The 12,430-nt window shown below is 35.1% G+C and overlaps 1 protein-coding gene across 2 annotated transcripts in view; it reads right to left on the bottom strand.

The window, feature by feature from the left end:
• The window catches only part of TM9SF2 (transmembrane 9 superfamily member 2), a 57,977-nt gene that overhangs the window by 17,742 nt on the left and 27,805 nt on the right, over positions 1-12,430 (bottom strand). Inside the window, exons 5-10 of one of the 2 annotated variants that reach the window (XM_036893660.2) lie at positions 12,271-12,400; positions 11,174-11,298; positions 10,150-10,261; positions 9,004-9,083; positions 6,807-6,915; positions 501-639 (exon numbers count right to left, since the gene is read on the bottom strand). In XM_036893660.2, the coding sequence (XP_036749555.1) occupies positions 501-639; positions 6,807-6,915; positions 9,004-9,083; positions 10,150-10,261; positions 11,174-11,298; positions 12,271-12,400 (695 nt within the window). The remainder of the gene's footprint in view (positions 1-500; positions 640-6,806; positions 6,916-9,003; positions 9,084-10,149; positions 10,262-11,173; positions 11,299-12,270; positions 12,401-12,430) is intronic. The other variant, XM_036893661.2, reaches the window with a different exon arrangement.

Genomic DNA, 12,430 nt, shown 5'->3' with positions numbered 1-12,430 from the left:
GAATATTTTCAGGTGGCACAAGAAGATATTTTTTGTGTAGGAAGATTTTTCCTGAACACTGCTATAGAAAGAGAGAGGTCTCGCTTCCTACATCCTCCCAAGATGAAAAAGGTCTACAAAAGCTTACTGCCCTATCCCCTCTTCTCCTTTCTGTCTCTCTCAGTAAAAGCCAGAGTGTCTTGGAATCCTAATCATTCTGCTCCCTGGTGGGGTAGGATTGTCAACCTGAATGACCCTGGTTCCAGGCCACCAAAACTCAGACCCAGATGGTCTTTAAGGACCTAGTCATTTCCAGCTCCAGTGCTACCATGACAAAGTCTTGGTCTCTATGCAGCTCTAAAGGAGATATAAGTCAGCTTTCAGGCACTGCAACCCTGCTGCAAGTCATGTATAGCCAAAAGGACATTTAGAAACAATCTAGCCTAGCTACTTCACTTAGGAATACTGGTTTTCCAAAATTATTTAGAAAAAGTATTTTCTCATATTTAATTTTCACTTACACTTACATAAAGTCACAAAAGTCATAATTAAAATCTGTGTCCCTGATCCCAGAAAGACTGACAGCAGCATCCCTTTTCTTGGAGGACGGAATATGTCACCATGAACTAGTTTCCATCCAAATTCTTCCTGGGCATCCTCCTGAAAAGGGAATGAAATCATTTAACTGTCATGCGGCATCACCAAGACAACTAGACAGTTTGTTGTCTGTTGAACAAAATTTTTTTAAACCTACAAATGTTAATATTTATTTCAATTTTGAAGTATAAAGCTTGAGACTCATATAAAGTTTTATAGTTTGCTTGTTTGTAAAGGAATGTTGTGTGTTAAGGTCTGTAAATACAGTCGCTGAGAAATTGTAAAAAGAAATAATGTAATATGTACCTAGTTCTAGTCTAAGTCAAGTTTTATGATTCAACTTGATGACTTAATATGTAATCACACCCTATCCTTTCCAATCTACACTTACTAATCTCCAAAATAAGGTCTCATAGCTACTTTGCTGGTATAGTAGGCTTGGCTGTGAACTTATTAAGTTTCTGTCATCAGCCCAAATTGCTCCCCCAACACCAGACACAATTATACAATTACCTAATCAATTACTCTACTTGGTTGTTTCAGACATGTTGAACATAATTCTACCAACAACTGAATCGATTCTGTCTACCCTTGCTCTTCCAGCAGTCTCCCCCAGTACATAAAAACTCCATCCTGTTAGTTGCTCAGACCCCCAAACCTTAGTCATCCTTGATTCCTCCCTTTTTTTATACCTTAAATTCTCTAACAAATTCTATAGCTCTACCTCCAAAATACACCCAGAGGACCCACCACTAGCCCCTGGTTCAAGTCATCACCTCTCACCAGGCTACTACTGATCTGTTCCTGCCCTTGTCTCCATTCACGTGATTCTCAATAACCAATTGGGTGGTTTGGACAAGAAATCATTCACTGACTTCTCTCCTACCATTCCCTCCACTGTCAACCAGTCAATCAGTATTCCATCCTACTTCCTAAACAACCTCTGTATCTATCTGCCCACTTCCTCCTTTTTCCCTGATATCATGCCCTTTCTCTAGCTCTTTAACGGCCCCTGAACTGTTTATGTACTTTCCATCTTGTCCTGCTCTGAACAGTTCTCCACATAACATTCAACGTGATTTTCCTAAGACATGTGTCTGACCATGTCACTGCTGCTTAAAATTTTCAATAGCTTCTCAATGAACTTCAAGCTGTAAGACTTACAAATCCTTCAGAATCTGGCCCCTGCTACTTTGTAACCCTATTCTCTTAACATTTCCTCCAGGGTACATCTGTATCTCTCACCCAAATTCCTATCCAAATTTTGTGACCAGTAGACAATGCTATTGCTGATGACATTACATTTACACATATTTTTTTAGTAAATATTAAGCAACTGAAATTTGAAATACAGAAAACTTTGTTTAGGTACTAATCCTGCTGTTCCCATAGCTAATTTATAAAACAACAGTGAAAATAAAAATAGTTCCTTCCCCTTGGGACAAAATACTTCCACATTCACTGGGGAATTAGGAACTACCCGGTCATTTACGAGAAAAGTATAAATTGAAGTTTTATTAAAAGTACATGGGGTCTAGGTAGATAAAATTATATTTTGGATTGGCTTCAAAATAACTGAGGGGAGAGTTAAATGGGATTTTACAGATAAAACAAGACTGAACATGAGCTGATAACTGTTGGAATAGGGTAACAGGTATACAACCCTCTTCACTTTTGTGAATGTCATGTTGAAAGTATAGGGGGCAAATACATGCACCTCTTTTTGGGGGTAGTGTCAGACAGACAAGGGACCATTTCTAACTACTTTTTAATTGAGTAAGTAATAAAAGTTTCAGAGTTTAAGTGAAAACTAACTCTCCCAAAGAGAGCCAAGTCCCCTTACTCTGGAGCAAACAAATGTGACTAGTGTCTCATTATCCTTGCAGAGGTTATTCTACCTACACATAAGCAAAGGCATGGTATCATAAGATTCAAAAGGCAAAGAATGAGATGCTTTTTCATTTTTATGTACAGAGTTGCCTTTTTCTTTTTAATGATTATACAGTATTCCACTATATGGATATTCCGTAATTTATAAAGTCAGTCCCCTATTGATTGGTATTTGGGTTTCTTAAGAGTCTTCTGTTATTATAAACAATAACATGTATTTACTATTAAAAACAACAATAATAAAATCCTTTGCATCCAGGTTTGTCTCTAGGAATGGAATTGTTGGGTCAAACTATTTACATTATAAACTAATACTTTCCAATTACGTTCCGTAAGTTATATCAATTTACATTCTCATAAAGTATGTATCAGAGTGCTCATGTCCTCAATCTCCCAACATATCATACCAAACATTTTAACCTCTGCTGATGTACCAGGTGAACAATCCTGCATTGTAGTTTTTTTTTTTTTTGAGAGGACATCTCTCATATTTACTGATCATATGGTTGTTAACAACAATAAAATTCTGTATAGGGGACTCAATGCACGATCATTAATCAACCCCATGCCTAATTCTCAACAGTCTCCAATCTTCTGAAGCATAACGAACAAGTTTTTACATGGTGAACAAGTTCTTACATAGCGAATAAGTTCTTACATGGTGAACAGTGCAAGGGCAGTCATCACAGAAACTTTCGGTTTTGATCACGCATCATGAACTATAAACAATCAGGTCAATTATGATTATTTGTTTGATTTTTATACTTGATTTATATGTGAATCCCACATTTCTCCCTTATTATTATTATTATTTTTTAATAAAATGCTGAAGTGGTAGGTAGATGCAAGATAAAGGTAGAAAACATAATTTAGTGCTATAAGAGGGCAAATGCAGATGTTCAGGTGTGTGCCTATAGACTAAGTATTAATCCAAGCTAGACAAGGGCAACAAAACATCCACGGATGCAGAAGATTTCTCTCAAAACAGGGGGGTGAGGTTCTAAGCCTCACCTCTGTTGATCCCCAATTTCTCACCTGATGGTCCCCCTGCGACTGTGCCTGTCTTAGGTTGTTCCTCCCTTGAGGAATCTTACCTGTTTCTGGCTAACCAGTCATCTTCCAGGGCCATACAGGGAAATGTAAAGTTGGCAAGTGAGAGAGAAGCAATATTGTTTGAAAAGGTTAGCTTTTTACTTTTTTGCAGATTTATGCCCTGTGGCTTCTACCTGCATTGTAGTTTTAATTTGCGTTTCTCTTATTATGAATAATGTTGCATTTTTTAAATGTTTAAGAACCATTTGATTCTTTTTTATGGACTCACTTTTTATGTACCTTGTCTGGTTTCTTACTGGGTTGTTGGCTGTTTTCTTAATGAACTTAGGATTTATTTATTTATTAAGGAATTAATTTTTTGTTTGTGACAGGTAATTAAGTATTTTTCATTTGACATTCATCTTTTTACTTAATGGTATTTTTATTTATTTTTTAATTTTGTATCATTAATATATAATCACATACTTAATGGTATTTTTTGCTATTAAGATTTTTTTAAATGTAGTAACCATAGAACAATCATTTCTCTTATGGCTTCTGGCTCCCTGTCATACTTATAAAATTCCTACCCTCCTCCAATACTTAGAAACAACTTCTCATGTGTTTTTCTAGTATTTATAGTTTCACATTTTTATTTAAATCATTAATGATATCAATATAAGGAATAAAGCTGTAATCTACCTCAGTTTTTTTAGATGTTATTAATTCATCAAATCTGTGTTTTCTCTGTCAATACACTTTTTTAACCTCCAAATTTAGACTCATTATTATATACAGAAAATGTTTTCTTAGAATTTTTTTTGTTCACCAATCCTAAATCTCTCTCTGGGGTTGATTTTTATTTATTTACTATTTATTAATTTTCTGCTGAAGTACTTCCATAGAAATTCCTTCAGTGAGGGTCTGTTTGCGGTCAACTGTTTCTATCAATCTGAAAAAGGTATTTCACCTTTATTCTTGAGAGATAGCTGCTCTAGGTACTTGATTCTACATAAGTAGTTAACTTCTCTCACCAACTTAAAGGCATTATTTTGCCTCTGAGCTCCCACTGCCAATTTTCTTTTGCAGATACCCAGTCTTTTTCTCCTCTGGCTGATTCTAACACCTTTTTTCTCTGGTGTTCTATGGTTTTGTCAGTTGATCTAAATGTGGATTTATTTTTATTTATTCTTCTTGGGATACACTGTGTTTCCTTTATTTATGGATTCTTGTCTTTCATCTATTCTGAAAAATTCCTAGCAGTTACTTTTCCATATATTTTATACTCTGTTTTTCTTGTACCTGAAATCTTGGGGAAGGGGTCTAAATCTGTAGTTTATTGTAAATTTCTGATATCTTACTGATCTTAAATTGGGGGAATCCTGCAAACCTAAATTTGGGAGACTTTCTTTCATTGGATTTTGACTTGATTTTGCCAAGAATCAGAAAGTGTTCAATAACCTAGAATCACCCCCCTGCCCACTGGCTTTAAGAATATAGGTTCAACATAGGCAGAGACTGAGGCTTAGCCCTGTAACTAATGATCCAAGGTTGAGACTTTCAGTTAGTTAAAGACTATATGAATGTCTACCCGAAGGAGAGCTTTAGCCTCTCAAGCTTGTGTTGCTGCCTGCTCTGGTCTCATCTCACTTTTTTTTTTTTTTTTTTTGGGTAGGGGGAGGTGGGAGGAGTCATTGGATAGCTTTTTTACATAGCATGAGCCCAGCAATGTATCAACAAATCTGGTATATCAAGGAATGACTAATTTGTTCATTTATTCATTCAACAGATATTTACTGACCACCAACTATATACTCAGCACTGTTGAAAACATCAGATACTATAGTGAGTATAACTGAAAAAAATCTTTCTTCCAATGAGTACATGTTCTCATTGGGATGGCAGACAATAAACAAAGTAAGTTAAGTATGATATTTAGTAAATTAAATGGTGGTTAAGTACTACAGACAAAAATTAGGAAGTATGGATGTGGGTAGAGGGCTGAGAGGATTTAACTTAACAGGATGGTCAGAAAGGTCTTACTGGAAAGACCATACTTCAGTGAAGACTTGAAAGGGAGCTAGCCATGTAAATATCTGAAGCACAAACATTTGAGGTAGGAAGAAAAGCAAGTGGAAAGGCCTTGAGGTGGGAACATGCCTGAAGTGTCTGAGGATAAGCGAGTTGGTCAGTATGGTTGGAACAGCTCCAAGAGGTACCACAGGGCCTACGGACCACTGTAAAGAGTGTGGTTTTCACTCAGTGAACCAGGAGGGTGTGACTGCGAGTGACCCAATCTGACTAATGCTTGAACAGACTGGCCATGGCCACTATGGCAAGAGATTGGAAGGAGGGAGAATGGAAGCAAGGGCGGATGCTGGGCTGCCCTGGTCCACAACCCATGCATGGCACCTCTGGGCAAACTAAGGGAAAATTCCTTTAACCCACCAATTACTCAGAATTGAACAATTATGAACAGAGTATTTTGAAATTACTTAAAAAAATATTTTAAAAAAATCAATATAAACTATGGAAAGAGCTGCAGGGTAAAAGTGCTAAAAAGCTTATAAACATTAATATGTTCTTTTTTTCAAGTAAAACAGAGCAGAAAGGTTGAGGGGAAAAGGCTAAGAAGCTGGGGAGCAAAAACAATGAAAATCTGAGTTTTCTGTATTCATTACAAATCACGGTGATTCTTGTGGAAATTTTGTTAAAGAGCCGCTATGATATGAAAAAGTATAAAATGTATATATACCATGATACAGTTTAAAATGTTTGAAAATAAGTAAGGTTGGAACATTAAATTACTTTGAATATACCGAAAGGCTGAAATTAGTTTTTAAAAATTAAACAAGGTTGGAACATTAAATTACTTTGAATATACCGAAAGGCTGAAATTAGTTTTTAAAAATTAAACATGCACATAAATAAAAACTGCTCGGTAGTTATTCCATTCAATTTTGCTGTTTAACAAAGTGGGTGTGTGCTGGGAATGGAGCATCTGACAGAACTGACAGCCCAGATGTGAAGAGGACAGAACTGGAGCAGCACACCCATGCCCACCTGCACCAATCCGCTGACGGGTGACGCTGAGGGCCGGTCAGGATGAATGCTACGGAGGCTACTACATTTCTAGAGAACACCACTTCTTAAGGATCACTTTCTTATTTGAAAATGTGAATTCATGATAACTTTTTAGATGAATGCTTCAAAAGCAGATTCTGTCTAAAGCTATTATTTAAACATTTTTCAAAGAAAAAATAGACTATTCTTGGCACACCAAGTATTAATTCAAATGTTGCACTCACCGTAGAATCCATCTGGTTATATCTGGCAATGTCTTTATGCAGTGTTCGTAGCATAATCATAGCCACCATTCCAGACAAGAAGAGGACAATGACCAAGGAATTCATGATGCTGTCGAACAAGCGTGTCAGGATTAATCTGTGGCTTAATCTTCACAATAGTGCAACTTTTTAAAAAAAAAACTCAACTGAACAATGTTAAAACAGCATTGATCAACATCAAAATTTGACCTAAAATGCAGTGACCTGTGTTCTGCTAGGTGTCCTTTTAGTGGATATATAACTTTATATATTTATCATAATATAATTTTGTCATCTGTTGAGAACCAGAAATTTTTTTTGTCCACAGTCAACATTACCTAATAATGACTGTGCCTAAAGCAATGCAACACAAGGTACAAGGATCAACAAAGGACTCGTCTGTACCTTCTAGAAATTTACTGAACAAATTCACTCAGTAAATTAATGAGTATCAAAAGGGTAGTAGGCAAAGCAAGAAAAGGAGAGCAATGGCACCACCAACAGCTTTTTTTTTTTTTTTTTGTAGATAATTATTTTTTATTGAAGGGTAGTTGACACACAGTATTACCTAACATTAGTTTCAGGTGTACAACATAGTGATTCAACATTTATATACATGACAATTCTAGGTACCAGCTATCACCATACCAAGCTGTTACAATATCTTGACTATATTCATTACATCCCGGTTACTTATTATTTTACCATTGGAAGTGTGTACTTTTTTTTTATGAGGGCATCTCTCATATTTATTGATCAAATGGTTGTTAACAACAATAAAATTCTGTATAGGGGAGTCAATGCTCAATGCACAATCATTAATCCACCCCAAGCCTAATTTTCGTCAGTCTCCAATCTTCTGAGGCATAACAAACAAGTTCTTAGATGGAGAACAAATTCTTACATAGTGAATAAGTTCTTACATGGTGAACAGTACAAGGGCAGCCATCACAGAAACCTTCGGTTTTGCTCATGCATTATGAACTATAAACAGTCAGTTCAAATATGAATACTCATTTGATTTTTATACTTGATTTATATGTGGATACCACATTTCTCTCTTTATTATTATTATTTTTAATAAAATGCTGAAGTGGTAGGTAGATACAAGATAAAGGTAGAAAACATAGTTTAGTGTTGTAAGAGAGCAAATGTAGATGATCAGGTGTGTGCCTGTAGACTATGTGTTAATCCAAGCTAGACCAGGGCAATAAAACATCCACGTATGCAGAAGATTTCTCTCAGAACAGGGGGGGTGAGGTTCTAAGCCTCACCTCCACCAACAGCTTTTTTTAAGATTGATATACATTCTTATTTTAGTTTCAAGTATACAATACAGTGGTCCAACAGTTACCCATATTATTAAATCCTCACCGCCACTAGTACAACTATTATCTGTCAACATAGGAAGATGTTACAGAATCACTGACTATATTCTCCATGCTGTACTACTATTCCTGTGACCAACCTACATTTTGATTGAGAATTTGTGTGCCCGTTTATTCCCCTCATCCTTCCCTCCAACCCCCATGGTAACCACGAGTCCCTTCTCAGTGTCTATGAGTCTACTTCTGTTTCATTCCTTCTGTTTTGCTTTGTTTTTATATTCCACAAATAAGTGAAATAATATGGTATTTGTCTTTCTCCGCCTGGCTTATTTCACTGAGCATAATATCCTCTAGGGCCATTCATGTTGTTGCAAATGGCAGGATTTGTTTTCTTCTTATGGCTGAATAATATTCCACTGTGTATATGCACCACCTCTTCTTTATCCATTCATCTACTGATGGACACTTAGGTTGTGTCCACACAGTAACAGCTTTCTAGATCAAAGTTTTGTCATGCTTTGAAGAGAGAATAATAATAATAGTCATAACAACAGTAGTGACTTCTGTTTATTGAGCACTCTCCTATGCCAGGTAAGATGCTCAAATGCTCTGTCCTCAGAACACTTCCATGAGACAAGTATTTCTAAATAAAGACATGAATTCTGAGAAACTGGATGACCTGTCCTGACTCACAACCAGTGACTAAAAGCCAGAATTGTACACAAATCTAACCAATTCAAAAGCCTAGACTTCTGAATAATTGGGGAGGATTACAGAGTGAATGAGATGTTAAAAGGGATGAAGGACAGAATAAGTACAGAACATAAAGCAGATTAGTTCTGCACTCTTACCTAAACCACTGAATGTGCGTATGAGGCATAGATTCCAGAATATAGTCCCATCTAGATGCCCATCTGATATTTGGATCTTCCTAGTGGGATAAAAAAACAAAACAAAACAAAACAAAAAGCTCTTTAAATAAGCATTTGCTGACAGGGTATATTAAGAATCCAAAAATTTCCATTCACAGCTTTACCTTCCATTTAGTCAAAAAAATGAAATTTCTCATTATCATAACTTGGGTTAGTCATTAGATTCAGGGAGTTTAGATTTACTTAAATCTAAACTCAGGGTGAGATAAAGCAATAAATAAAAAACAGTAAGAGTTCCTCAAAGTACCTAGGTATTTGTATTTTTAAAAGTCTTGTTTTAAATTCTAACTAGCCAAGGTTTATTTTAGATGTGAAAATTTAGAATTTAGAAAATGTTTCATTTTTTCAGAGAATTGAGTGGAATAACTCAAGTGTTATTCTCTTTGATGCCATACCTAATCAGACCAGATCATAACCTAGGTATACTGAGCATCTGGCAGTTGTCACCCACACTGAGCTCTTAATACCTAGAAAAATATACATACTGTTTACTGCACTAAGCTTGCCATACTACGCACTATATGGGGATAGCAAATGTCACAACTGTATTGGATGGCCAAGATAGTTTATTAAAAAGAGGGAGAATACTGCCTAAGATTCTCATAAAATGAACTTTTACTTTCCTCCTAAGAAACTTCTCCATTAATGAAAAACTGTCCCTTGAACTCCTTAAAAACCTATATAAATTATCTATCATGAGGAAATTCTCCATTCAAGTTTATATTCAAATATAGATTTTTAAAATGGTGTTTCCCAAATGCTTGTTACATATATCTTTGATACTTTCATTCTATCTTTATGCCTATTTCCTACCTTTTGCCTTAAATCTATCTCTTATGGTTTACCCTTTAATCAATTCTCCAATTTCCTATACTTCTCATTTAAATGAAGACTTAGTTTTGAGTGTGATTATGTTGCCTAGTACACTGGCAAACTACTCCAAAAATCAACTCATAAAAAAGCTTATCTATTTGATAAGTTTAATCAATATTTTAATTAGTTTAAATAGTAATTTAGAACTTAAAATAAATTTCTAAGATATAGTAAAGATAGAAACAAACTCACGTGAAAGCTAACAGAGTAAGTATAGGCAATTTTGATCTCCCCAGAAGCCTTATTACTTATATCCATAGGGGGTCCAGAGCAGTCCGGTTTATCTACATGGGTATGTTTGAAGCTGTGGGAAGAAACATTTTGGCAAGATGCTGATAAAGTTGAGTTTTAAAAAATTAGGTAAAGTTTAGAGATTTCAGCACATATTTCACAATGCTACTAATAGTCAAGGGTGGATTAATGTCACATTTAATAGTACAAATATTTACTTCCTATAAATAATGGGCTTAATTTTAAGTATGTGCATAAAATTATTACTCAAAATTAGAAACAAACTTTTGAAAACATTGTATGTGAAGAGCTGTTAAGATGATAATAAAAAAACAATCAAGCAGACACTGAGGGACTTTAACTACCACCTTATCATGGCATGAATTTCGTTATCACCCAGTGACATAAGAAAACGGCCAATTCAATTGGGGGTGAAGTGGCGGGGGAAGTTATGGAAAAAATGGAATATTCAATCAAAAAATGATCTCACAAATAACTGACAGGTATTTTCACATTAAAAAATTGACAACTTAAAGAGATGTCCTTTCAATGACTTGTCACATACTGGCATCTAACACTGCAATGGTGAATTTTGCAATGACAGCACTGATCAGCTCATTTGGGCCTCTGATAAGCAGCCAAGCTGCAAGTAACTGAGGCAAATGCAGTTCCAGTGTAAAAGCAAACATCCCAACCACTCATGTTCTCCATTCCAAACTGACATGGGAAAGCTGTCAAAACTTCCTGACTGAAAAGCAAAACAGAAAGGTATGTTGGCTTGACTGCTTGCCATGACAAGAAGAAAAAAAATTGGACAACTCATAACTCATAACAAATCATGCTAAAGGGAGTTTTAGTAAACTCATTCCTGAAATGCCAGATTACATGTCAGAATACTGATTAAGGAAAAAGCTGATTGGGCCCCAAATATTTATTCTTTGGGATTAAGTTATATTTATTTACTTTTATCTACTTGCATAGTTACCTTTTTGGTTCAAGTTTAGCAGCCACTAATCTTGCTCCCATGGTCCCAGTTTCAACAACATGATAGTATATTTTGATGTCAATGTGGTTGAAGATATAAAATGTATCTCTTTCATGGAATTCTGACTGTGGAAAAGAACTTAAAGGTAGAAAACTAGCTATACAAGAGTCAAAACTTTTAAATGAATCACAAGTAGGGAAATCTGAGCTTGGACAGAATTTTAATCCTTCCTCGTAAAAACATTTTAAGCTTAAACTCTTTATAAGCCAAAACTGATTGGCAGAAGTGCAAATTAGGCTTCTTTAATGTTTTAATTCTTAGTAAAAACCTATTAGGTACCTGTTAAAAAAGAGCACATCTAATATTTTCTAGCTTTTCACTTACTATAAAACTAACAAAATAAATTTTAAATTATTACACGTTTTATGCATCCTAAATCTTAGACATTTCAACACTTTCCCTCCATGGAAGTTTATAACTTCAAATGAAAGTAATGACCTAAACTACTCAAGTCTCTGGCTGATTCTCACAGATACAGTAACCAGTTTCAGGATCAAACTCATGCTAACTTCCATAACCAGGTCACATTCATTAAGAGATTAAATCAAGGTGCCCTGATTCTACAAAATTTAATGTATATACACAGTAATTTTAATTCCTTTCTATATTAATGTCTTCATTTCATTATTCTGTTTTTAAACATAAAAGAATGACCTTAAAGACAGAATACCAAACTTTTGCAATACAATATTTTATAGACTTAAATTTGCAATACAAATGTCTTGACCTTATAATGGTTTTTTTTTAAGATTTATGAGTAACTTTTAACAGAGTCAAAACATACAGAATTTTAGCTCTCAGGATAGTGCTTGGCTTGTAATAGACACTCTCACGGCTGAACTGAATCTTAATTATTTTACTTCCTGAGTTAAAGTTATATATTAATCTGGTTTAGTTTAAGATATATGTAGTTGTACTTCAGAATATCCGAATGGTACTCATTCACTGACTACAACTATTTTTGTCCAGGTACAGACTGAATCCTCCTACAAGAAGGACATATTTTAAAAAGTAGCATAGAGTTTATGGGAACTTACATTAATAACACAGGCATCTTTTGCATGGCCTTTATCTGTAATGTAACAGCCAATAGGAAATCCGGGATTACAGAACCTCTGACTATCTTCAACTTCATAACACCATGTTACAGGCATATTATCCACAATCCTATGTACAGAAATACAAGTTAGAAATTAC

The sequence above is a fragment of the Manis pentadactyla genome, chromosome 17 (genome assembly GCF_030020395.1).
Source record: "Manis pentadactyla isolate mManPen7 chromosome 17, mManPen7.hap1, whole genome shotgun sequence".
Classification (NCBI taxonomy): Eukaryota; Metazoa; Chordata; class Mammalia; order Pholidota; family Manidae; genus Manis; species Manis pentadactyla.
This window is presented reverse-complemented; position numbering and strand designations above follow the sequence as displayed.